General features: G+C 38.7%; 1 protein-coding gene across 1 annotated transcript in view; it reads right to left on the bottom strand.

The window, feature by feature from the left end:
- The window catches only part of PTPN13 (protein tyrosine phosphatase non-receptor type 13), an 85,985-nt gene extending 59,209 nt beyond the window's left edge, over positions 1 to 26,776 (bottom strand). Inside the window, exons 1-6 of the mRNA XM_062493658.1 lie at positions 26,662 to 26,776; positions 22,145 to 22,153; positions 18,981 to 19,150; positions 15,205 to 15,270; positions 12,421 to 12,606; positions 9,383 to 9,476 (exon numbers count right to left, since the gene is read on the bottom strand). Of these exons, the coding sequence (XP_062349642.1) occupies positions 9,383 to 9,476; positions 12,421 to 12,606; positions 15,205 to 15,270; positions 18,981 to 19,150; positions 22,145 to 22,153; positions 26,662 to 26,776 (640 nt within the window). The remainder of the gene's footprint in view (positions 1 to 9,382; positions 9,477 to 12,420; positions 12,607 to 15,204; positions 15,271 to 18,980; positions 19,151 to 22,144; positions 22,154 to 26,661) is intronic.
- Between the last annotated feature and the right edge of the window lie 213 nt (positions 26,777 to 26,989).

The following is a 26,989-nucleotide window of genomic DNA, read 5'->3' as shown; positions in this document are numbered from 1 at the left end:
AAAGATCATTTAGGCCTCTGCAGCCTGAAGCATGATCTTGTTGCACGATCACATGCAATGAAAAGAGTCACAAGGTACTTTTAGCACTGTGGGTATCCGCACCACAGCATCCCAGAGACACAGCCCTGTCTTGCTGCGTGCTGGTGAGAACTGCAGACAAGAGCCAACCTGTCAGTGAAAAAGAATGCTGGGGTGAAGCAGCAGCCTCCTCTCCAAAGCTATGGCTCCTGTGGGCATGGATATACCAGAATATACTTGGATATACCAGAAGATATTTCCAGTTTGCACAGAGGTGCTGAAGACGCAAGCTCCTTTGCCTCAGCACACAAGAGATGCTCTCTATTCTCCACGCCAGCCATCCACTGGCCTCCCCTCACAAGTAAAAGTGAAGGCCATGAGCATTATCTCATGGGCACTGACTAGGAAAGTACTCATGGCTACAGCTTTGCCACTCAACCAGCCAACTGCACTGTGAGACAGGAGATGAGCTGTCCTGTCAGGAAGCAGTGCAGGAGGTGTTCCGCTTCCACGCTGCTCTTCCACTCTACAGATGTAACTCACATACATATTAACTTAAGCAGTCAGCATGAGATTTTCACATAGTACCAAAATGAACCTACAGCTGGCCTCAGTATTCAGGCTTGAGACTGCAAAATTCTCTTGGAAGTTTTTAGTCTGTCCTTTATTACTCTCCCCATTCCCACTTCTGCTTTTCATCAGCCTTGTCAATTCTCCCCACCTCTGCAAAACCCATCTCTCTCTACATTACATTATTTCAACAAGCTCTGCCCAAACTGAATGACAGTGCCAACATGAGCTGTTTAAAAATCATTGTCAGAGAAGGGTAAAGAAGAGACTTTGGGACAAGGAGTGTACAGCCTGGGTATCTTAAGAGGGCAAACTAAAAAAAAAAGCAGCAATAGAGAACTTTCAGACCTGTACTTTTTCCCAGCCAAAACTGCATGCTGCTTTTAGCACCAGAGCGCAGAGGCCAAGGATCAAGGGCAAGACTTCTCAATACAGAAGTAACTCAAGTGCAGATACCAGTAGGGAAACTGGATCAGGCAACCAGCAATCAGTCCAAGCCAATATTTCTCATTTTAATAACGTAAATCTGTCCTCATTCCTTCTTCCTTTTTTTGAAGTACTATTATAGACTGTAAGTAACATCATCAACTGTTAAGGTATTTTCACTTCTTTAATCCTGGACTTCCTCCACTACCTCAGTACTAGCTGGATCAAGAGTCTTAAATGACTGCAGGAAGTTCGTTTCAGCACAAGGCTCATGTATCCAGCTTCCAGAAAACAGTACACCTCCAAAACAGAACAGACTGGGATAATATTACTCCTTTAACACATGGATTTTCAGCTGAATAGCATGCTCAAGTGCAAATTCATTAAGTCAATATGTGGTTTATTCTTCAGCTTCCCACTCCTCTCATCAGCTTTTATAATGAAACGTGTGGAAAAGTGAAGGAAAGAACCACTAGCAAAAACTTACATATAAGGAATAAATATCTAACCAATAAGGGAACTTGTACATCTTTATAATGCAAGAACTCGTGTTATGACCTTCTTTTAAAAGAAGAAAAAACAAAACCCAAAAAAACAAACAAACAAACAAAAAGTTCGTGTTTGTAATGGAAACTCTGGAGGCCTATCCCAAGTATCTTGGCTTGACTAAAGACATTAATTATATCACACCTGAGACCACACAGAGCTGCTCCAGGCTTCAGTTACCCAGGTGTGTAACAGGACAGAGAAGTGCCTCCCTGTTTGTCAGTGAAGGTGATAGAACAAGCCATTAGCAATTAAGATGCTGCAGCATGTAAGCAACTTCAAAAGGAATACTTTCCCCTTCCCCAGTTACTTCTCTGTTGCACTAAACTCTCCTCCTTGCTCATCTGAAGACTCTATGGGTTCTTGATTCCTCATATGGCCCTTGGGTGTTTATCCTCTACTTGATGTTACATTAGTGCAATTATTTATAATTACTGTAAATAATTCAAATGCAATTACAGTAACTGTATGATTCCAATGTATACTATGTAGTGAGGGAATATATACAATAAAAATAGCAATTAATCACCCAGAGTTCATTATTAAATTCCCTTGTGGTGCTAAAATGAAATTCTAGTTTTCCACACACACCTTCAACTGACAGTTGTTACGTTTGCTAAATAACCATAGATCTGCTTCCTTCTTGCTTTGCTGTTTTCAGCTATGAATGTAACTACACCCTCTTTTACATCAGTGTCATTCACAGACCATCTTTTACTCACACTGACAGTAATCTGGTTGATTTTCCTCCGAGGAAGAGGTGTAGTCTAACTAAATCCAGTCTGTCTGTGATTACTTGTATACCAGCTTGATCATACAGGCAATTAATCCAATACTTTTTAAGTAAGTGCAAACACAACTGGTACTGTCACATACCGTATCTGTTTTTGCTGCCTAAACTCAACTTGCGCTTCTTTAAAGTCTTTCTGCCTGCCCCTTCCTTTTGTTTGCACAAAACAGAACACCTTTTTCTACTCTTTTATGGATTTTGACTTGCAGATGTATGCAGATGTACACATATGGAAGTGGGGGGTGGTTAGGAAGAGAGAGGGGCTGAGGGGAGCAGGGAAAGACTGCTCATATGTGCATGAGAACACATCATTGTTGCCAGATTGGATGGTCTCAAGAGAGGAAATTATTATACAGGAGTTTAAAAAACATCTCCCACGCCATCTTTGTGCAGAAACAAAGCAACAGAAAAAAAACTTTCTCCCCAGACAATGTGGTTAGTTTCTAAAATATGAGTGGGTAGCTGATGGAGGAGTTGGGTTTGCAATCCCTTTGGGCCAGGCTAAAAGCCAAACAGAGGACAACAGAGCCAGATGTGGCCTTTGGGTTGACTACTAGGAATGGCACCCCCTCTTTTCCTTTCTAAATTGTTGAGAAAAAAATCCGAGTTTCAGACGGAAATACTCCTAAACAATGCATTCTCTGTGAAGGAAGAATTGAACTGGACACAAGAACTGCTGACAGCACTATATGTAACGGCCAAGTTATAAACCCTCTGTGACAATTTGCATTCTGCTTTGGACTGACAGCTCCTCTATCAAAAAACACCAAACAGCTCCAAAGACCAGGCATCTTGTTCAGAACAGTGGTAGTGAGCCTTGCCAAGCAGCACTTCATCTTTCATAAATGCAACATTTTACCTCTTCCCTTCCTCAGCATCTCTGCAAGAAAAGGCAACTATTGCTCTTTTCCATTCAGCTTTATTGGGTCAGGGGTTTTTTTGGTACATTTCTCAACCATGTAGGCAAAAAGTTGTGTATCCCAGGAGAAGCACGGTGATACTGCTGCTTTTCTGCACAGCGACAGCTTTTGACATCTCTGGATTGGTTTCCTCACTGATCTTTGTGTCTGCACTTGTTTTATCTTCAGAGTTCCAAGTTTGTCCTCAGCACTGCTCTGGCAGTGTTTCCAAAAGCGCCAGGCTAGAAGCTTCTTAAACCTGGAGAAACTATACCTAAATTTAAAAGATCTCTACCAATGCCAATCACCAGTACTGCTAGATGCAAACAGAAACACTTAGTGGACGAAAACAGGCATGGCTTTTGGAGTGAAAAAGGATAAAGTCCTTTTTTTTTTTTTATTTCAACAAGAAGTCTTCATCTGGTTTTCATTTGGTTTTGCTGAATTCTCAAAGTTATTCTCCACCTACTCAATTCCTTTTTTGTGGAACTGAGGAGCCACAGGAAACTTTAAAATAAGTATATTTAGTATATTTACAGATGACAAATTTTCAAGTAAATGGAAATAAGTTTATGCTGCAGTTTTTGATAATTTAAGTCTGTCTGTTTGGATTTATCAAGATAATGTTTAAGCGACTTCAGTTCACATATGGAGGTCATCACTATAAACCATTTCTTTATAGACTAAAAGTTGTGTTTTCACCCAGATCACAAAATAAAATAATCCACAGTCAACTTCCCTAGATCAAAAGCAAACAGGATATGTTTTCACTTATTTGAAAGGTTTTTTTGTTGACACATAGAATATTGTTAAAATTAAGAGCAGCTTCACTTAGCATTTTTCATTCAGTTTGCAACACCTACCATTTTTGTTATATCATAGTGCATACAATCTAATTAAACAGGGTATTGATCACCACCCCCAATTTTGACCACTATTTCCAAATTTTTCCTATTGTGTGCAGTTAAGGTGAATCTAAATGATCTTTTAAATTCATTTCAAGCCTTCATTAATGCGGCACATTTCTGGCAGAGAAAAAGGTCAGAATACAACTGTAATATGATAATATACAAGTTGGACTTGTGACAGTCTACCATATTGTAAAAGTCAAGTTAAAACCAGGGATCCTCACGGCAGGAAAGCCAAGGCATCTGTTAGCTGCATCTCTTTAGAAGATGAAACATCTCTGGCAAAGGTCCGTCCTTGGTGTTCGTGGATCATCAACTTAAATTGCAACTTTGCAAATAAACACAAGGTGCAGGATTTCAGGTATTAGATGGCTGGGAAGCAGGTTTCCAGGCAAGTACAAGTTGGGGAGATTTAAACTGAGCATTAAACAGCCTACACATCCTTTCAAGGATAAATTGTGGCAAAGAGTAACGCAGTGAATTAATTCTTGCTTTATATTTGGAAGAGTTTACTAGTAACAATCTTTTGTCATACCAAAAGAACTCTATGAAACCAATTAAGTAACTTTCATATATAATTCTTGATGTAAGAACTCTTTTTAAGGTCTAAAGTGTTTTTTAAGTACAAAAATTAAGTAACTCGTTGGTTCAGATGACTCATGACAAGTCTTACTGCTTTTATTTCTGCTGGCTAAGTCAGTTCCTAAACCCTGTGTTCCGAATATGACTTGACTAAAAGCAAACATTCTGTAATATTAATTTACAATAAATTACTTCTGTAGCCAGGCCTGCTGTAAAACTCATTTACCAAGATAGCCACAGAAAGTGAGTCACGAAAGAGACGAAAAATAAATTTAACTGGGGAGAAAATTAATCAATTAATAAACAGCTTTGTGTTAATAATCTTCAAGACATAAAGACGGAAATGAATAGCTGAAAACATCAAAGCTGGTTCCATAAGGTGAGCAAAATATTAGATTTAAATGTGTGAGGTAGAAAAATTTCAAAACATTTATCCTAAGTAAACGATAAAGCCCTGGCAATTTTAATTGTGGATAAACATGGTGTGGAAAACTGATCCTAATAATAATGAAATTCAAATAAGGGAAAAATCATCGCATTTTTCGAAGACTGCAAATATCTAAGGTATTAGTTGGCTACTCTCCAATTAGAAGCACATCTCTCTAACAGAACCATCTCTTAAATTCCTGGACTTAGCAGGATTTATCAGCATGATTTATTTTAAGTTACATGCTCCAAGTAACTTTCCAACACACTAAAGATCACAATAAATGCCCTGCCCCTTATGCTGCATCTTTTTCTCCATATGACAGCTATTCTATTCATTATGAATTCTAAGATTTTCGCAACAACTCAACAGAACTTCACCTCAGTGCACATCAGACGAGTCTTCTGTCCTTCCCAGCAAGGATTCCTATTCACTGTGCTTACTTTACTTGTAATACACTAGGGAAGTGACTAGTCAGGTTATACACATCCTTATGTGCAGCCATCTTGTCCTCTCCAATCATCCCAGTGCTAAACTGGAACCAAAACGTGTTCTCAGAGGCAGTTAAACCAAATAAAAGGGTAAAAGATGACTCACAGAACTTCTAACTCATTAGAAAGATGCACTCAAAATCATAATCCTCTCTTAGTAGCTTACTGACCTTCTAAATATTTGCCAATTTGCAACTAGTCTAAGAGGCATTTATTTCAGTTATACAGAGCGGCAGAATAGCACAGTGACAAATCAGGGGAAAAGGACTTTGTGCCTTCCTGAGTTGTTTTGATTTTGCTGGATTTTTTTTTTAACCATAACATCTTTCTTAAACCTTCAACTGGCCTTCTATTTGTGGCTCCTCAAACTATGAGATTATCAACCAATATAATCAGCCCTACATTCTATAGCTCACTTTCCCTGAAATCTACAGCTGTGCCCCCAGGGTGGCTGATCTGTGCTGTTATTGACTGAATTTGCACTGGCAAACCAGCACACCACTGCAGAAAAAGAAATAACAAGCATTGAATTGCCCCGAGTCAAATGCAAGCTGTCTCCCATTGATATCAGACACCCATTTCACTGGGTCCTCACTAACTTCCAAATACATGACTCAGTGTACTTAGCATCAGTGTAAAAACAGAACTGAAAACAGCTAGAACTGGTTTGGTTATTTGAGGGGTTCTGTTTTGTATTTTACGATCCTCTGAGTTCTCAGCAAAACAGAGATCAAGAAATGTATCTAAGATCAAGATAAAGAGCAGACAGCGCTATTAAGGCATATTAAGAAAAGTGACTGATAACAAAAGCAGAATTGGGAAAGGTTTTGGAGAAGCTAAGAAGGTTGTAAAGCTTCTAAGGAAAAGAAGAATGAATTCTACAGGTAAAAACTGTGATACAGAGAAATTGGAAACTGTTTAGTGGAAGCAGGTCAAGCAACACATAAAACAAAGGAATGAGCGATTTCAATTTATCCTTTCTGTTTAATTAGGAAAATAAAGACTCAAATACCAGAAAACATGAAAAATATTTTCTGCTTCTAGGGATGGGGGGAAGACAGAACCATAGTATCAAAATATCATAAGCCCTACAAGGTAACTCTAAAGCAGTTTTGCTTATTGACAGCTCATTGTGAAAAGAATAGAAAACATCAAGTATTCAAGAGCATCTCATTAATAACTTGTACCTTTCAGACCAGGCTTGAAATTATGCAGACAAGACAATGTTTACACTGGAAGAGTGAAGCACAATCATCTATTCCCTGGGCTGCCACACATTATCTGCAACACTCTACATGTGTGTGTACACACTTCAAATGAAATTCACAGGAACAGGGATGAGGACTATTCGGCCAACTTTGTGGTCTGGGGGTTATCAGATTCTCTCACTTCACAAATATTATTTGAGTAAAAGTTCTATTAAATTAGAGCTCTTCAGATTGTATGAAGTCCCCTAAAAAGAGAACATTCGTTTCAGAAAGTAATTTTGACCAAGGTTGCTTGAAAGTCTGTTAAATGTACTGGTTGATAGCAGCTGAGTCAAGTAGACTCAGTGTCCAGGAATAAGAGGAAAAAACATTCTACCCATGACATTTTTTTCAAGTTAGAGAATACAGTAAAAAAAGCAATTGGATCATCTAGGCTACTTCCTCTGAGTTCAAAACAGAGTCCTCAGAGAAAGTTTCAGACATTACATGTTATTCACCCTAGTGTTGACCCAGAAAGCCATGAAGATATTGGCTGGAGCTACTACAGCAATCTCCAAAATCTAGTAGAATCTAAAACAAAAGGTTTTTTGTTAAGATATAATGAAGACACTGGGGACAAGAATTACTTCAGGAGAAAGAAAAATCTGGTAAAAAGTTTAAATGAAGTCGTGAATAGGAAAACAAATGGACAGAGAAACAAAACCCCTCAAACCACAAACATTTTAAGAAAAGTTAAAGATTTTCTAAGAAAATTAATAACAAAACAGCAAAAGACTGTTTAGTTGTATTAGAGAATAGAAAACTGGAAACAAAAAAAGAAAAGAATAATCAGAATTTGCTTATGCAGTGAGAACAGATTTTAAAGACAATTCTGCTATGTCTCCAAAACTTTACAGATACTTTGGCCATTACCAAAACACAGATAATTATGATTATGGAATAAAAAGCAGAACAGGTGATGGAAAGAGGGTACAGAAATTAAAAATTTGAGGTAGTAAGGCATTGTGCTTAAATAAAGTTCTTGGAAAAAAAGATATGGAATAGGGTAGTACTGGCAAAAGAACAAAGGCGTGTAAAGAAAATGTTTATTGGACAACACTGGAGACTGGGAAGCATAAGGTTAAAGAATAAACAAATTAATAACCAGAAAAATAAGGTTCTGGTTCAAACTTTAAAATTAGTAGGAACCAAAGAAAGAATTTATTTTAAGAAAGCTCTTTAAAAAAAATCAGAAAACAAAGACATTACACAGTTTATGAATCCAGTCAACTAGATTGATCCAGTCTGAAACCCTGTATTTCTGAAAGATCTCCCTATTGCTACAGAAATATTCTGGAAAAAAAAAAAAAAAAGAACCAGTAAGAAAACAAAGCCCCTGAGAAAGCAGTCAGAACGGAGAATTTGTGCCAAAAATGAAGAAACAGCTTGTACCAGAAACTGCTCCTGAACACATAGTGCTGTAGTGGAAGGGCTGACAACCACTGCCCTAAGTGTTTTATATCAAACAGTAGCCTAATCTAACCTCATCTAAAATTACTACAAATCCCTTGCCAGACTTGTATCTAATTTCTGCAGTTCATATTGTCACTGACAACTCCATGGGCTATTTCCTATTTCAGTTCCTGCTTTTCACTGCATTGTTGCTTGACACAAACCAAAGAACAGAGGAGCAACTCAAGAACATCAGCAACATATCTTTGTTGCAATGACTTAGACTGGTCCAAGCTGATGCCTTATAAAAATGTTCCTGCTCAGCTCCACAATTCTTCCAGAAAAAATAGAGACCAGCCTTTAGGAGGAATATATCCTCTTGTCTAAAAAGCCTAGCACAAAGCTGATGCTGCCAATAATCAACAGCATCCATGATCCTAAACAACAAAAAATCATGGCAAACATCATCATTCAACCTACATCACTTTATCCTTTTTTCTCCAGAGTGGAAATGGCAACCATCTGTCTCCCAGCTGGTATTCCAGTTTCCTCACTTCACTGAAGTAAAGTATAACCCTACCGGCCTCCATATCTACACCACACTGTCAAAGCATAGCAAAACTGTGATGGAACATACACTTCTCTTCAAGAAAAAAACAAACAAAAACAAAACAACAAACAAAAAGAGCTTTGTGTGCAGGGAAAAGAGTCCAGGGCTCCCTGGGATTCAGGATGTTTTGTGCAATTAGAGCTATGATGAGAGAGCAGAGTCCACAGGAAGGAGGGAACATGGAAAAACTGCTTCCTGTTCCTCTAGCTGACCAACCTTCAGCTGAAAATCTCCTTTCTCCAGAAACAAAACTTTTGGCCAAGAACCTTTAAAAACTGTTTCTACCATAAGGACTGAACTGAAAAAAGACAAATATTTTCTTGAAACTATCACCACCTGTTACTATCACAAACATTTAGCTAGACACTGAACCATCAGAGTTCTGTGAATGTAAGCAAGTCCTCCTCTATTTGATTTCTTTGCTTGCAAAACCTACCCAAACTTGGTCTTCCCCAGGGCTGCAATGAAGCACTTACCTGTGGGAAGCCCTTTTCCCCTCAGCCTCTCCCGAATTGCCTGGCTCCTGTCTGGCTGCAATTTTCTATCTCTATTACAAGACAGCTGATCCATCTGCAAAAAAAGGCAGTAACATCAAGTCAAAATGTTGGAAGAGCTTGTATTAGTATGAAAGAAGCATTGCATTTATGTAAATGTACAATATTAGTGTCAAACTGTTAAGTGCAGAATGGGAGTTCAAACTTTTTAACAAAAAACTGATTAACCAGTGAGAATATCCCCTAGAATTATCCATATTTGAATAGTGTGTGCATTATTTAACTACACATTTGGTCTACCTTTTTTTCACTAAGAATAAATTAAGTTCACAAGGATGTAACTCAAACACATTCTACCCCTACAGCAAACTGAAAGGATAGTAACACTCAAAAACCACCTTCCATGATTACAGCGTGGTTCTACTGAAGAGTTTTCTGCATTACAGGAAGAACTGTCTTGAACCCTCACAGGACTTACTGCACATGTCAAATCACATGCACCCATTTGTGAGGAGTCTCTTCAGACCCTCAGGCACATTCTTTTCATGTGTCAGGCTTAACTACTCCCACTAACTTTTCACTTAATCTCGGTTTTTTTTGTTTTTTTTTTTTTTTTTTAAATCACTACTTCCCTAGGAAAAACATTTGCATATACAATCACTCAGAGAAGAGTTTATTTGCTACAGCAAAACATTCTTAGTGAGATCTTTTCATAGAATGGGAGTGTAATCTGGACAGCAGAGGGAAGGAGAAATCAAGCAGACTTCACAGTTAAAATATAACACAGTTGACATTAAATAGACTAAATCAACCTGGGGCTATATTGCCCTTGACAAAGGATATTAACATGGCAAATGAAAACATTCAAATGGGACCTCTAGGCTGTGCTTCAGACACCATCAAATGACCAGTTACAGAGATAAGACCTTTGATAAGGTTCATCAAGATCAGAGGCATGCCAGCATGCCAACCTTGGAATAATAATGTGTACTCTGCCTCCGAAAAAACAAAATTTATACGCTTTTCTTGTTAACTTAAAATTCCAGCACACATATAGAGCACTGAACATTAAAACCAGCAGGGCTGGCTGGCTAAGGAGCACAGAAGCCCAGCAGCACAGCTATGCTGTCATTGCTGTGTTAATTCTTGGTTCTATATTCACCTGGGTTTTTTTCTTGTCTTCTTGCAAAGTGACACATTCAGAATCAGAAAGGTTACTGGCAGAGGAAATGAGCAAAGTTTCAGCACTGGATAACTGCTTGTCCCACTCCTACATTAATGACATGGACAGGAGATTGGGAGATCCCACTCTGGAACCCACACTTGGTGGATTCAGCTCTCCACTGGATTTCAGAACAAGCATTTGGGAGCACTGTTACTGTCTTTGGCAGGCTGGCCTAGATCAGTACAAGAGGAGGGAGAGCAGAAAACTTGCTAAGCTGAAATGGCCATCAACAACTTGGAGAATAATGACTCACAGTCCAGAGTGGCTGCTTCTATAGCTTGTGGCCTGATTTAAAATTTGGATCTTTATTTTATTAGCACCACTGATGAAGGCCCTGTAGCCTTTTATTTCACTAAACCACAGACTAGTTCCACTTGGCAACTACACAAGACTTCAGACACTACAGTGAGGAGCACTGGACTGACAGACATACCTCACAGACTAGACAGTGCTTTGTGGAGCTCAGGCTCAGCACTGTTAATGAAGGCCTGGCATAATCAGCTGCTGTCAAGTATTAGACAAATGCAGGGACCTCTTGTTTTCTGCAAGCATTTCCAAACCAGATATATGAATAAACTATCTAACAATTAGATAATACCTTTTTATTAAAAAAAAAAAGCATCACCAAATTAAAGATTTTAAAACATTCTTCATGCAATTTCTCTCATGCTGTCTCTCTAGACACCAATTTTCACAGGGACCTGCTGGAACAAGTCCAGAGGAAGGACCCCAAGTTGATTAGAGGGGTGGAGCACCTCTCCTACGAGGAAAGGCGGAGAGAATTGGGGTTGTTCAGGCTGGAGAAGAAAAGGCTTGGGGTGACCTAATTGTGGCCTTCTGGTACCTGAAGGGAGCCTACAAGAAAGACAGAGAGGAACTATTTACAAGAGCATGTAGCAACAGGACAAAGGAAAATGGCTTCAAACTGAGAGGAGATTTAGAGTAGCAATTAAGAAGTTATTTGCTGTGAGGGTGTTGAGGCACTGGCACAAGTATCCCAGAAAAGTTGTGGATGCCTTTTCCCTGGAAGTGTTCAAGGCCAAGCTGGGTGGAGCTCTGAACAATCTGGTCTTGGACAAGGTATCCCTGACCATGTCAGGGAGGTTGGATCTGTCTTGAAGATCCCTTTTAACCCAAACCATTCTATGATTCTATGACAATTTATGGTCTTCCTTTATTTCCTTAAAATTATTTAATTATTGTGAAGTTATGCTGTAATGGTGAAGAGAGAAGTTGCCCATTAGGAATAGTAACTTTGCAAGATGAGTTTATGTAATTTCTTTCACTTCTAAAAACAATTTGGTCATGATTAGGCAGCAAAACCCTTCATAATTCTCATATTCAAGAGCTGAGCAGAAGTGCAAGAAAATTGGCACAGTGCCTAAACAGTCCTTCTTTCTGTTAATAATCAACTCTCCAAAAGTAAAGCATAACTTCAGATTAAAGTAAACTCACACCAATCATTTCCGAAGCATTTCAAGTAGCAACAAGTCTAAGTCTTGCCCTACAGTTCACCACCTTGTTCTCCTGTTTCTCCCTACCTTTTCTTTCAATGAAGTCAGCTCATGAAATGACCTCCTCAAAAACTCATGAATGCATGTTTCATAGGGAACTGCCAAGTGCACAAACTGCTACATGGGGAGAGAAGCTGTTCCTTCCTTTCAACACTCACCCTTGTCAAAATTGCAACATACCAAAACAAGAGGAAGAATGACTGCAGAGTGACTCTGAATTAGCACTTCTGCTCTCTTCCTGCTCACCTCTATTATTTCCTCAAATGCTGACACAGACTTACCCCAGACAGACTTCCCAGAACCAGTCTGACCAACTGCTTCACATAGGAGAAAGAAGGGGCACAGTTGCTGTTCCTTATGTGGGCACTGCAGGCATCCAGAACAGTCCGTACAGACACACGGGCATAAATGACATCTTCACACATGCCTAGGAGTATGCTGTTGAGATGGTCTCCAAGCTTGATAGGCTAGTGACAAACAAGAACAGGAGAGAAGAGAATCAGTTTTAACAGCAACTTGGGGGACACACAGAAACAAAAGACACTCAACCATATGCTCATGAGAGCTATTGCTACATTGTCTGAGAGCCAGTTTGAAAGTCACCATCTAGGAGGCAAAAAAATAGTGGCTTTAGAACAGGAGAGAGGCATTCAGCCTCTGGTTTCAAGTCCTACTCTACAATGACCAGGTGTAAACAAGCTGCCTGATCTGCAAGGTCAGGACACCGATGACTTTCTCAAATGTTTAATGAATAAGTGAAAATAAAGTAAAAGGGAAAAGGATCAGAGGAAGTTTTAATCCTTAATTTTGAACATTCTTCCACTCATAAGTATAAAATTCAAACCTCATCACAATAATTTTGTACAACCCTCTGTGCTCATTTTCTGCAGTTGCTCACCTCACCAATATTTTGCAGCAGTGTTAGCATTCCCAAATTCCAATGATATCACAAAACAGTATCAACAGAAAAAGTAAAGAATAAAACAACCAAGCCACTAGTTAACAAAGCAGAGCTTCATAACTGCAGGACAACAACCATACAGTCTAAAAAAAAAAATAAAAATCTAGATGTCTTTCTGCTCTCCCCATTCAGTGAATGCAGCGCACTGTAATGGAATATTCCTCCCCAGGGTATGCAGCAGTCAGTGGTAACACTTGTTCTCAGGGACCGCAGGCACTTGGGACCTGAGCTTTCAGATCTGCAACTCTCCCAAAGTGGGTGGTTACCCACAAAGTACAAACACTGTCAAGCTTTTTGCATCACAGAGTGCTTCAAACAATTGCAATCTTTCAATCTTCCCTGTGTGAGCACTCTTAAGGTGAACCATAAAAAGGCACTCTGGACCACCCTGATTTAATTAATATAGGATTTCTCCATCTATCTGTTTATCACTTCTAACTAATCATAAAAATCATGCATGTGAATAAGATATGAATCTCATCTTCAGCCACACTCCCAGCAGAGAAGCAGCTCATTAATGAACAGAGGCAGACAAATACAGAAAATGCATTAAAAAAAAGGAAAACCTGCATATACAAATTAATGCACAAAAGTAATGCCATGCACAAGACTGTCCTTCTGTCAACACTAATTCCACAGGACAGAGGATCCACATGACAGCCTCCAAAAGGCAAATTCCTTCCAGGCATACCTCACCACAGTTGTCTTTGGGGAAATACTGTTTTAATAGCAGGTAAAACATGCCTTCCCACTACATTACTGACAAACTGTTGCTATACTCTTAACACCAAAGGAAGAAACAAAGAATACAGGAACTAAAATTCATGCCTACATTCTTCCCAACACCCACCTACTTTAAGTCACTCTCGTACTACTGTTGAATATTGCTCCTTTCATCTCCTACAAGAGAAGAGAGCAACGAAAGAGAAAAGCCCTAGAATCTAAGAGAACTTTAGGGATTTTGGAATAGGCACAGTAGGAATTATGAAAAGGTACCCCTAAACAGGCAAAACTTTGAATTTTTTACCTCACTTAGCTGGATTCAGGCAGCTGAGATTGCAACTGCCACTCTGTTAAAGAAAATACTAGGAACTGAATGGCTAAAATGCTGAAGTCTTCCAAAATTTTCTTCCTTAGTCTTATATATAACATTGACTAGTAGGAACAAACCTACATCTGCACCACAAATTGCTTCTCCCACAGCTGCAAGACCATTATTAAAAGCTTTTTCAGAAGCATTTCATCTTATTTTCACTCTTCTAGATATTTGCTTCTAAAAGTTTAACTGGGGGCAGGGAAAGAACACTGAGGAAGATAATGAATCACATTTTTCTTCAGTCAGTTTTAGCAGGACAGCCTAAGAGCTCTGCTGGGTGTGTAAAATAACTACATTGAGCAATAACATTCAGCTCTAAGCAGCCTGCAACTGTGTCTGCATTGACTGACAAGTCAATAGCAAGAGTCTACTCCCTGCTCCAAATTCATACCCTTTCTTGGCCATTGTGAAAGGTAAGTATCTATATGTGCCAAATCCAGACTCACAGAAGCTATGTCAGCATGGAGAACAAGTTGCTTTATTATGTGTAAAAACAACCATGTTACTTCAATATTTATTTTTATGTAAGCCTAAACCAAAACAAATTACTTTCTCCTTTGTCAGCAGCTTAAAATGCTGTCTTTCAGCTTGTGGCATTACAGGATAGACTAGCCCAGATATATCTGCATGGAAACAAACAGAAATGTGTTATCAGCACCTTCTGCCTGCAAGACAACACCACACTTCACAAGAAAAAGCTCCAAGTATGGGAAAGAAAACTTCTGTACTGTGCAGTAATTGGAATAAATTGCCCAGAGAAGCTGTGGAGTCTCCCTCACTGAACCATTTGGATACAATCCTGTGCCCTATGCTCTGGGATGACCGTGCTTGGGAAGGGAGGTTGGATTCACCGTGGTCCTTTCCAACCTGAACCATTCTGCAAAATTCTCAATTCTCACTCCTCAGTGTCTCAGTATGACACCCTGCCATGCAAATTCAAATGTAGAGTCAGTCAAATGACATCACTTCTGAGGTTGCAATATTAAACAAAACCAAATCTAAACTTACCTGACTTTGAGGAACTTCGTAGTCAGCTCCCCAAAAGAGTGCCATACCAAGAGAATAAATATGGACCTGCCATAAGACACAAGACATCTGTCAACTCTTTGAACAAGACTGGAAATGCAAAGCAAACTTTTAAAGGAGAGCAACTAACTTAACATCATTTTGCTTAGAAACACATTTCTAGTATTTAAGCTCAGCTGTCTTTCAAATCCTACCTCTCCATTACATGAGGTTCAGAGAAGCAAATCCTAGTACTACAAAACATACAACATCTAACCAGTGCCCTCCTCTTCTCTGTTCAATTTTAAGCTTTCATCTCACACTGAAGCCAGAAACTCATGTAATTCATACAGTCAGCCTAGTGTGGGTTAAAGACTGCATGGTTGTATCTAAGGATCCTTAAAACCTGTGTCTGAAGGCAAGGCAGACCTTAGCACAACTCAAGCAGGGGGCTATCCTAATGAGATCACAAAGATTGGGATCAAAAGAAATAGAAGGAATGAAAAAAAGAATATAAACATTTGAACCAGTACCTTAACCTATAACGTATATTTTAAGGTACATTAACCATTACACATATAATGAACGATTAATACATCTTCAATGTTACACACCCATCAGTACAGGGAATAAAACCTTTAAACACTGCAGAATTAAGAACAAAAGCACATGCTGGCTCTCTAGGTGACTCTCAAAACAGATAAGTATAGAACGAAAGCACAGTTTTTCAGGACTGTAAAAGTAATATACACTAGTGATGGCTCACTATACCATGTTATTAATAATATTTGTTACTTAAAGCAACAAATTTATTGAATAATTCTGAAGGCCATGAACAACAGTTACAAGGACAGTGATAAGTTAAAAGTAATCACACAAGTCAGCCTCTTCAACTAAAAGTAAAACATCTTAATAAATTCTAGATATATAAATTGACAAAAATCTGAACAGATCAGGACAGTAGTCAGAAAAATGCATCAAGGGTTCTAAGTTAAAACCACTGCCCCATCCAATCAGAAACATTATTTTTCAAATACTTGAGAAAATCACTCTCTCTCTCTGGTTTATTATCCATTACCCTTTCAACTGAAAAGCTACAAAGTCTTCTTTACCTATTAAGATATACCAGAAAAAGGTGGCTACACAGAAAAAGGTGAAGATGCTTTGACAGCAATAATGAATGCAAAAAAAAAAAAAAACTTTTCAGAAAAAGCCAACAAAACACAAAAGACACAAACAATCAAGCAAAAGCCCCAACCAAACAAAAACAGAACTTTTCCAACTCTTTCAGTCCCCCAGTAATGCAAGAACAGCAATTAAAAAGACTATATAAAACTAGTTAACGCTAATTAGAGACATTGTCATAGTCATAAGTCTGTCAGTGTTCAAGAAAGATTTGGACAATGGTCAGATACATTTCTGGGTTGTCCTCTTTGGAATCTTGAGCTGGACTTGATGATCCTTGAGGATCCCTTTCAATTCAGGGTATTCTATCATTCCACGATTCTGAGCATCAACTTGCCAAAACGAGATGCACAATCAGATCTCTTAACTAAAACTTGCTATTCGACTAATCTACCTAAAAACAGCTTCCAAAATAAAAGCATTTATTCAAAACTTCCAATTAATTTTTGTACTGTGATACTTAAAATATGTTCCACAATATATAAATCAACATGAAGTTAATTTCCCAAATCAATCTCCATTCCAATTTTGAATGGTTTGGTTACTCTATTTCCAACACGCTTGCAGTTACCTCAGACATATTTTGGATTCAAACTGACTGTGTCTTGGAATCACAGGGGTATTCATTTATTGACAGTCTTGTTTTTATTATTATTTCTCCTTGAATACAGTGTTAAATTTGTATGAGCAAGTACAATCATAAATGAAAAGACAAAGGCAACTCTGTGACTGTCTGATACAAAGCCTTAAAAACAAGGTGTTTTTCTGGCTTCAGCAGCTTTTAGTAGAACAATCAAAAAAGGAAAACACCAAAAATTTCCAGTAAATTAATTCAGTGAACTACAGCCAGTTGTGATGGAAGAAAAAAAAAGTTTAAATGTGTCCAAACTTACCACAGTCAGCAAAGCAAGATCTGATTCTGTGATCTAAGAAACACAAACTCAACATATTCCCAACAAAGAACCAGTGTACCACCTAATACAGAGTTTAATAGGAATGCAAAGAGAAGCAGTCATAAAAAGAGGGATGCACATATAAGCTGTTTATCAGCCCTACTAAATTCAACTAATAAAGTCATAAAAGGACACCAGTTTTGGTACAAAGCCATGTTTCAGGAAGCTTCTTCTTCCACATAAGCCACTAAGTAGATCACCTTCCAGCCAGCAAGCAAGGTTGTGCTGACACCAGGAAAGAAATTCACAGAGCCCTAATCAGCACTGGAGGATTAATCAGAGCTGCACATGTGCAGAGGGCCAGCATTTGGTCATCACCTATTGATATGCTCTGTGTTGGCATTCACACACAAAGGTCCCTCTGAGTGTTTCCTTCCTAATGATTAAGAAATATCACAGCATGGCTTTTCATAGTAACAGACGCCCATTTATTTCAAAAAGAACAAAAGTAGCATATTGAATACTGGCACAGAACAAAGAATGCAATCAGCTCTGACAAAGGTCACAAATTTGTCACTTCAGAACTATTTTTTTCTGCCAGTTTTAAAGGCTGGTCTTGTGCACTTCAGAGTTGGCACCAGAGGTAATGTTACTGTCTTCAAAAGTGTTGTCCCTCTTGAAAGAAAATAAACAATTCCAACAATATGACTACAGGACTTGGCAGCTGCATCCTACATAACTGAACCTGAGTCTTCATTGATGTCAGTGTTATTTTTACTTCTCTATTAAAACTTTCAGCCTAGCATTCTAATTGTTTATAGTTTTGCCATAGACAAAACTCTAAACATATTTTATTATACCATTAATTTTGACAATATGCAGGGCAAGAAGGATGTCTAAAGGGCTTGGGAGTAACTGTGGATTTTCAGTAGGTATTTGATGATATAGCCCTGAAGAAAACTGACTATATACAAAAAACAGCTAAAACAAAATATCCAACACAGAAACAAACGTTTTAAGAGCCCTTGTGCACACAACAGCAATTGATGCCAATACCACTTTCCTCTGGAGTAAGACCTGTTCTTCCTGGAGCAACACTGCCAAATATCATAATTATTCCCAGAATACAACACTGGCTGTGGCTAGCTTCCCTCTAAAGATTATTGATCCAGGGAAGCCAAGGAGATAGAAATAGCTCAGCTCCCTTTTCACTCCCATATCTACATATCTTTGACTAAGCCAAGGGAATGGTTTTCTGGGGAGTGTTACCATTTGCAACAAATTCTTGTCAAGAATACAGCTGAGAAGAGAGTAAGTTTGTCTGTACCTGGAGGAGATCACACATACAAACCTTACCTGTCTGAACATTTATCCCTGTGAAAGAGTTAAAAAGGAAAAGTGGAAAAAAAAAAAGTGTGTGCAGCCATTGACAAGTATGACAAGTTGACAAGTTGACAAGTGCCAAGTATGTATATATGTAGCCAGGGCTTGTAGAAACTCTTCCTTACAACTGCATACAACTACAATCACTATTTCATTTTAAGCAGCAAAAACAAAGTAGGAGGAATCCTCCCCCCCCCCCACAAAAGAAATTACATTAATCACAAACCATGGGGAGACAAAAAAGACAGTTTAAAGCTATTTTGTGAAGTGATCAACAGCAAAACACCAGAGCTTTCTGCCAAGGAAGAGGCACTGTACCTTTTCAACATCTGACAGGGATGACAGAGACTGGTTCTGCAGAACCTCTGGTGCTGTGAATGCTCGCAGGTCTTGTTGGGACACATTTTCATCAGTAAATGACACACTGCCAGATGGAAGCAACAGGAGAGACCATGGAGAAACAATGAATCCCAGAGCAGTAGAATCAGCTGTAATCAAAAGGGGAGAAAAAAAACCCATAAGCCACCCTGAAAATGAAGCAATGTTGTTTGATGCCCTTGCTGGATGCTAAGTTTATTATCAGTCTACATACTATTAGTGGAATAGATTCATGCTTCCTTTTCCACCTGTGGTGTTTCATAACCACAACAACAACCTCAATTTTAATCACACTGGGGAGTAACACCTATCTTTTATGACTATTCTTTGCTATTGTTCATACCAGGAAGCTCAGGAAGAGCCTGCTAAAATACTCAATCTCATTTATGTTACAGCTGGCATATAAAATGTTCCCTTTCTGCAGTGCACATGTCATTATGGCTAATTTCTACAATAGGAATGGAGTTTCTATCCTAACACAGCACTAATTCAGCAGCAATATTTGGAAGATAGACAAAGTTAGTGGGGAAGGACTCATTACAGTGGCTAAGAGAAGGGGACAAAACAGAACAGTTTTGGGGCACGGAAGTCCTTTTTAGTCTAAAGTAAACAAAATATTACAAGTACCTGAAGATTTCAAAACAAGCACTGAAATTGCAGAATCAAAAGTAACCAAGATACACAATTTGCCAGCTAGGTTTTTGATGTCTGATAATACTGCTGTCTAATTAACTTTTAAAAGACCATTTTCTTAAGTCAAAATATTGATTCTACCCCTCAAACATGAATCAACTCAGTTTCACTGAAGGAGGCATGAGGTTTTACTAAGTAAAAATAAAAGTTAACTTTTATTTTTTCATAGGCAAAAAGGTAATGTCTCTGTCTTCTGCTACACAATATATCAATACATCAAAATTCTGAGGAAACACACATTCAAATATGTCCTTTTCCCTTGATGTAGCAAGCAAAAACAGCAGAATAATAATAATTTTCTCCATTAGCACCAGCACTAACATTTTCTACTCTCCAGCTCAGGATATTGCTACAGTGCTGGATCCTAGACTGCTGAACTATCTTGTAATCTAGAATATTTCTAATCTCCTAGGAAATGTATTAAATTACTGCTTGCAGGTATCAGGTGTAAAAGGATCTCCCAAGTAAGTCCTTCAATTCTGTAACCCCACTTCCTCTGAAACAAATGGAACAAGTGCTGTTCGCTGTTGTGGCAGCAAGTTCAGATGTTAGGAAAAAACACCATAAAGATGGACAGGGCATTCCTATTATATGTAGCAAGAAAATACTACATTATATAGCAAAGCTTCCAAAAACATCTCTAGGAAGACTACCTTAATTGGCCTTTGACTTTCAAGAATTATCCTGTGGGTAACTGCTAGATTCTGCACCACTTCTGTGTGTATTCACCACTGATATAAAAACCCTAAACAAGCAACATCTTATAATATTTTAAGATTTCACCTTATGAGTCCCAACTCAGGAACCTTAAGAAATGTAGAGGCTTTAATCTTAAATTAACATTTTGTAGAACAAATATTTAAAATACATAAAAATTCCTCATATTCTGAAACATACTAAGACAAAAAATTAACTTGGTTTTTAAAACAATTAAGCCCCCCCCAACTAGTCTGAAGTCTTCCCAATATTAGTTTCAACAAACTTTAGAGTATTTGTCTCCTACTGGTGTAGAGTCTGCATTCATTGATCCACCCCCACACGAGAATCTTCATGACCCGAAGCAATGTAAAATTAATGTGATAAACAGTAAATTTAGCAAAAGGACTGATGTTGCCAGGCTCCTTTTACTGACATTTTCTCAGCTTCCTCTTTCAGTAGCTCATAACTAATAGAGCAGATCACAGTGCCTACATCACAACTCCAGGCAATCTAATCTATTGTTATGAAGGATAAGGATAAAACAATTAATTCTCCAGTTCCTTCCTTAAGGCATGCATCATAAACCCAAATAACTAATCTCAAAACTCCAACCAGGTAGATATACCTAAGGAAATACTTTTTAGTAACACTAACATGTTTGCACCATGAATGAAAAAGTAGCAAAGATGCAATGCATCAAATAGCCAGAAACTACAGTAAAACCAAAGAAACTATTTTCCAGTATTTTCATCTTCTGTTTAGGCTTTCAGAATAATTTACAAGAGCACTAAGTGTAACACAGTCTTGAAAATACTGAAGAAAATTAAGAGAAAAAAAAAAGTTTCAACCCCCTTTTTCTAAATGCACTGGAATTCAGGATATGGCTGCTGGTCAATTTTCTATCCAATGGGCTTTCAACTGTGCTAGAGCTGCCAGCCTTCTGTGTTAACTCCAGAACTATGCAACTTGGTAACAAAACACTTGTGAGAGCACAGCATTTCAAGCAGTGCCAAGACAGAGATAAATAGCGTGGCCTTCCTTAAAGTGAGAGAGTGAACTGGCTTTAAACACAATAAAAACTGAAATAATATTCAGCTACAGAGCATCTGCCAAACAAATGAGAGAGGAAAAAAATCCTTTATGTGCTTTAACAGCATACAAATAGCCAAAGATAAAAAAGAACCAACACATTCTAAGAGACATGCAGACAAATATTTGAAATGGAGCTACTTTACAATATTGATGGCAGGTATTTTGAATTCCCAAGCTATAGTCACAATTCAAGTCAGTCCTTCAGGATCTTTTCCTCCCACTTCTCTCTTAGGCCACAGCCATTAGCACCGAGTACACAAATCTCTAAAAAGCACAGAACAACCCAAAAATATACACAAGACTTTCAACACACATCTTTGCTTCCCTCCATAGCCCTCACTGATACAAGTAAGATTTCTCCTAGAACAAAGGAACCTGAAAATTTGTATGCTCAGGCCAGGCTGGAGGCAGGCAGACCACTGTCTCACCTGGAGCCTGGCCAGGAAAATTCCAGCACATGGGACCACTTCTGCTGTAGGTCCTCTCCTCCTTGGGCTGGTGCAGCATGTCCCTGCACGCCTGGTGTGCAGGACAAGCAGCACTGCAGCATCTCTGCTCCCTCTCCCTTCGGCACAAACGGATAGGCGAGCAGTGATGGGATACTGAACCCCTTGGAAAACTGAAACTTACTCTTTCCTGAGGATACTAGAGCAAGAAACAGGGTGAACAATTAGTTTCTGAGATCAGTTTCTGTTCCTGAGCTGCCCCACAATCAAACACCACACTACACTGTCTGCTGACTACATCCAGCAGAGCTCTGCAAAGAGTGCATGTAGTCACTGAGCCTCTTTGGTGTGAGTAGGGTGGGTGGAGGTGGAGGAAAGGATGAAGAATAGAAACTAAAAGAATTTAAAACCCCAATAAAATTACAAAAGCCCAATCTCTCTCCTTCTCAGCAACCAAAAGATCAAATGCCACCAGACAGTGAAAAAAGAAAAATTATTCCCCAATAGTTACTGTCAAAGGGAAAAAGCAATCATTTATTGCCTGCCAATAAGCTCAGGAAATGAGGATTTGGGGGTTTATCCCTTCCTATTGCATCTTTCCTCTTTTCAACCAAACCAATCCATTTCCTGCTCCATCCCAACTAGGTCTATGACTACTTAGGACTCACACTAGTCCCCATCAACACGTTTCACACTTTGCCTTCCTTCTTTTCATTACACTTACTCAAGCAAAGCAGCTACAGTAGTTTAACTGTCAACAAGATTTACAGGTCCCTGAAAACCATAATCTTCCTCTTCACATCCACTTTCAGATGATATGACTTTTCTTTACATAAATCATTTCCCATATGCAAAATTTGCAAGACATAGAACTTGCAAAGACTCTCCTTTACTCAACCTGTCTTTTTAATATCAGACTCGCTGTCCCCCTTCTCTCCCACCCCTCTCCCTTTAGATACATGTCTCCAAGCTTAAGGACCAATTATTTTCAACACACACTTTAGAGCAGGAGTGGCCTAAGTGACAGATGAAGGCTTTCCCATTTTCACGTTTAGATAAATCTTTTCCAGTTAAACCTAGCAAATTAGAGGGACGCCTGTTTTATAATTCTCAACAGCAGTGAGCACAGCATTCTCCTTATGCTTATACACTCACATTTGAGATTACTTCAAAGACTTGTTCCTTTGACCTCATGGAGTTCTGAGTGCAAGATACAGCACGTCTGAAACAGCTGATACACCCTTTCAACAACAAAATAGTTATTGCAGATAATTAAACAGATGTAAGAGAAGGGCAGGTCTGGTATCGGCCTTTTCAAATCTCCAGATTAATCTCAACATCACCAGTCCAACTGAAGTCAGATCTGCAACTGAGTCCTAGATTGTCTTTCTGCTTCATTTAACAGTTTATAATCTGCTGACAAGACAGCTACCAGAGTCTGATCTTCTAAATTACTGATTAGTAACTGGGCATTTCAATCTAAGCTTTCATTTTTTATAATGATAGAAATAAATTTGGGAAGGATTTTTAAGGAGTTCAACATCTGTTAGAAATGTAAATACAAAGAGGGATAAAAACATGCACATTTCTGTATCTGTTGCTGAATCAGGTGTGATGTAATATGCAACTAACCATAAAGGCAATGGATTCTCATCCTGTGCTTCTTCTATTCAGTGCTTTGATGGATAAGAAGATAGACTCACTAAAAGATATGCACAACTTTTATATATCAAGAAGTCATCAAATCTGTAACAAAAGCTTGTTTTGGGCATTTTCTCTAAATTCCAGAAACTAGCTTAAGTAAGAAATTAATTGAAGAACAGGTTCTCAGTTGACAGAGTGATAGCAAGATTCCCAACTTGAAACAAACTACCAAAACTCTACCAGGATCACATACATAAACAATTACTTGGGATGGCAATTCCTTTAAGAGTCTGTGGTTCCTCGGCTGGTGTGGGAAGGCTGCCAACAGATGGCAATTTAAGAGCTGGCTATTTCCAAGGCCTTTTTAATCCCCCTCATTTCAAAACAGCTGGAGCACAGACAGTTGAACAATATGCCTAATTTAATGTTCTTGAAGAAACAATGCGCAAAACACTCAGCAAAGCTTATATTTTGTTACAGAAGAGCATGCATGTTCAGGGACTTCAGGATTTTGTACAGGGAGGAAGAGCACTTTTGAGAGCTGGTCAAAGCTGAACATGCTGTGATCTCACAGAAGCTAAAAGCTTATCCTATCTCCCTCTGCCCAGGAGCAATCAGTCAGTTCAGAAAAATTTTGGAAACTCACCCTCTGCCATAAAATAGTTCTTCCACACCATAAGCATGGAAGGAATGGGCCTGAAATTTGACCAAGAAAAACAAGATTTCTTTAGTATCCCCAGGTTGCTACAAGTCCTCCACACATAAAGAACAAAATTAAGTCAGACAAGCCTACAGGAACCTCCACATTTTCTGTTCCTGCACATCAACACCACCTTCATAAGCCAGCACAGAAGCTGATATTCAAGATGACAAAAAAGGTTCCTAGATTGGTTCCTTAGTAAAGACAAGCTTCATTAAAGACTGTCTGGTTATCCAACTTGCTGGGAGGAATTAGATTACCTTTATCGACCTTAGTTACACAGAAAAGCTCTTTCATTTGAGTGTCTCTTGAAGTGTGTTTTACCAAAGGCTATATCCCAGGTTAATTAATAGCATGCAACTGAAAATAGTTTGCTGAACTAGCAGAAAAACAACTCAATAAAACAGTTTCATCTCCAAAAAAGAGACAGATTCCTCTGGCACTGATTTTATCTGAATTTGTGTTTTGGTCTTCATAGATAGGAAGTAAGATCAGAAGCTTCTGCCACCTTAGCCAGTCTTGGCTGGCAAACATTCCCCTGCCTTAAAAACACATATCAGAAGTCCTGGGGCAGATTTCTGTTTTGTGCTCTCATCTTTCAGTACATGTTCTTCTGAAGGAGGGCTGACTGTGCTCTCATTGGTGATGCTTGCATGCAGTCTTCATAAAGAGATTGTAATAACTTTTCTGCACTACTCTCAGACAAGAAAGGGTGAGCTCTTACTTTCAGTGGAGACTCCCTTTAGAAAAAAAATTCAGACCCAGGATAAAGTTTTAAGTGGTTTCACTATTATGTGCTCAGACAATTGTGATCTTGCAGGTGGATTAGAAGATGGAGCTCCATGTGTCAATCCCTGTAAAGTTTACAAGAGTAAACCTCTAATCATTCAAGATTCCTCTTAAGTCAAGGTCTTAATCTCCTGACTGTCTACAAGAGACAACAAAGAGTGAAAGAGGAAAGCAGATGCCAGCTTTCCTTTTTTTTTGCAATATGAGAAGCAGCAGGACAGGTCAGTTGGTCAAACTGCAACAATAAACTCAGCATTCCTAATAGGGAAAGCACACATGGATTGTGAGAGCACTGGTAAAGAGAAGATAAATTTGAATGGGATGTTAAAACTATAATTCACTTGGCAAAAAAATATGTTATTGGAGTTGATAAAAGTCATATTAAAAGCTAAGTCAAATGTGATCAGAAATCAGGCACCATATAGCAGTTTCTGCCCACATCTGCCTTCTCTGAAGGCCGTGAAGCATCCAACAGAGACCACTCTCAGAGGGTGTGCAATGCATAAGACAGAGACAGTGTCTGTATCAATAGATTGTCTAAACCAAATCTTAAAAAAACCAGCCCAAAACAACCTAAATGTTGAATCTCGATAAAATTCTAAATCAAATACTTACAAAAAATACAAATTATTTTGCCACAAATAACAAAAATGTGCCCCTTGCATAATAATGTGGCAAAACAATGACTATTTTCAAAATGTGAGGCTTTGATTTTTCATCAATGAAACTGAGTAAGTTTGCATATGCATGCTTAGATATAAGGGGATGATCCCCCATAAACGTGCTGGGATACTAGGATGCATCATGGGAACATAAACTTTATCTGAGAACAAATTAAAGATGTTACTGAAGTTCAATATGTGGGTTAAGCATTTATTGCTATTTAAAAAAAGCAAGAAAGGGAGGGAAGGGTCTTAAGGATTTGCAGATTTTAAAGAAAGGAAAACATAAGGAAGGAGAAAAGTTCCATATTCAGACCTAGTGCAAAAATGTGTATTATCAGCAGTATCACAGATGCTGAGCTTGGAGCCTACTGAGGTGGAGGGGGGAGGGAGAAGGAATACTTCTTTGAAGAACAAGACAACACCACATTCCTCTCAGTGGCTATGCAGGTGCTGCCACTTACATTCTGGGGAATCATATCTAGCCCTCTGGTGAAGTTTTCTGTTTTTCACCTTTGAGACAAAATCTCTTTGGAGCACACTGGTCATGACTGCAGCCATTACTGTACCCACTTCTATGTCCCCTTCAGTACCAAAGTGTTCTAATGGTCTCAGACTTGGTTATCACTTTTTTCCTAAGTTTCCCTCTCACATCAATGGGTCTAAAATAATTAAGTTACCATCACAAGGGATGTGCCACAGCTTCTGGCAGAACATGAAGTGATGGTTGAAAGCAACCCTTGGGCTGGGGTGCAGAAAGGCATTTACCCAGAGACAACCTAGGAGCAAGGTATTGTTTGGGTTTAGAGCCTAGGAAGGACAGTTTATTTATATGGCATGTTAATATAACCAAGATGTTTCCACTTCTGTATTTATGAGTCTTAAAAAATGCTTACCTTTTCTGAATAGCTCTTGAAGGCTCTCTGCACTTTGATTTAAAATAGCCCATATTTCTTCTTCTTGCAATGGTCCCCCCCGAACCTCCAGAGCCTCTGCTAGTGACACATGCATGTTACCTGGGAAATAAACAGACTGATGTGAGGCTAAATAGCATATTTTCTTCTCCATGCATGCAGTATTCCAGTGGTAATAACCCATGTTCAACCCTCGGTCACAAAAATTTTCCAGCATTAACAGAGCCCATCAAATATAAATAATACAAAATGTTCCCTATGGCAATAAACATTTTTGAGCACCTCCTCCAAAAAAGACTCAGGTTAAGAA

The sequence above is a fragment of the Cinclus cinclus genome, chromosome 5 (genome assembly GCF_963662255.1).
Source record: "Cinclus cinclus chromosome 5, bCinCin1.1, whole genome shotgun sequence".
Taxonomy (NCBI): domain Eukaryota; kingdom Metazoa; phylum Chordata; class Aves; order Passeriformes; family Cinclidae; genus Cinclus; species Cinclus cinclus.
Note: the sequence above shows the minus strand (reverse complement) of the source record. Positions and strands in the feature narration are given on the sequence as shown.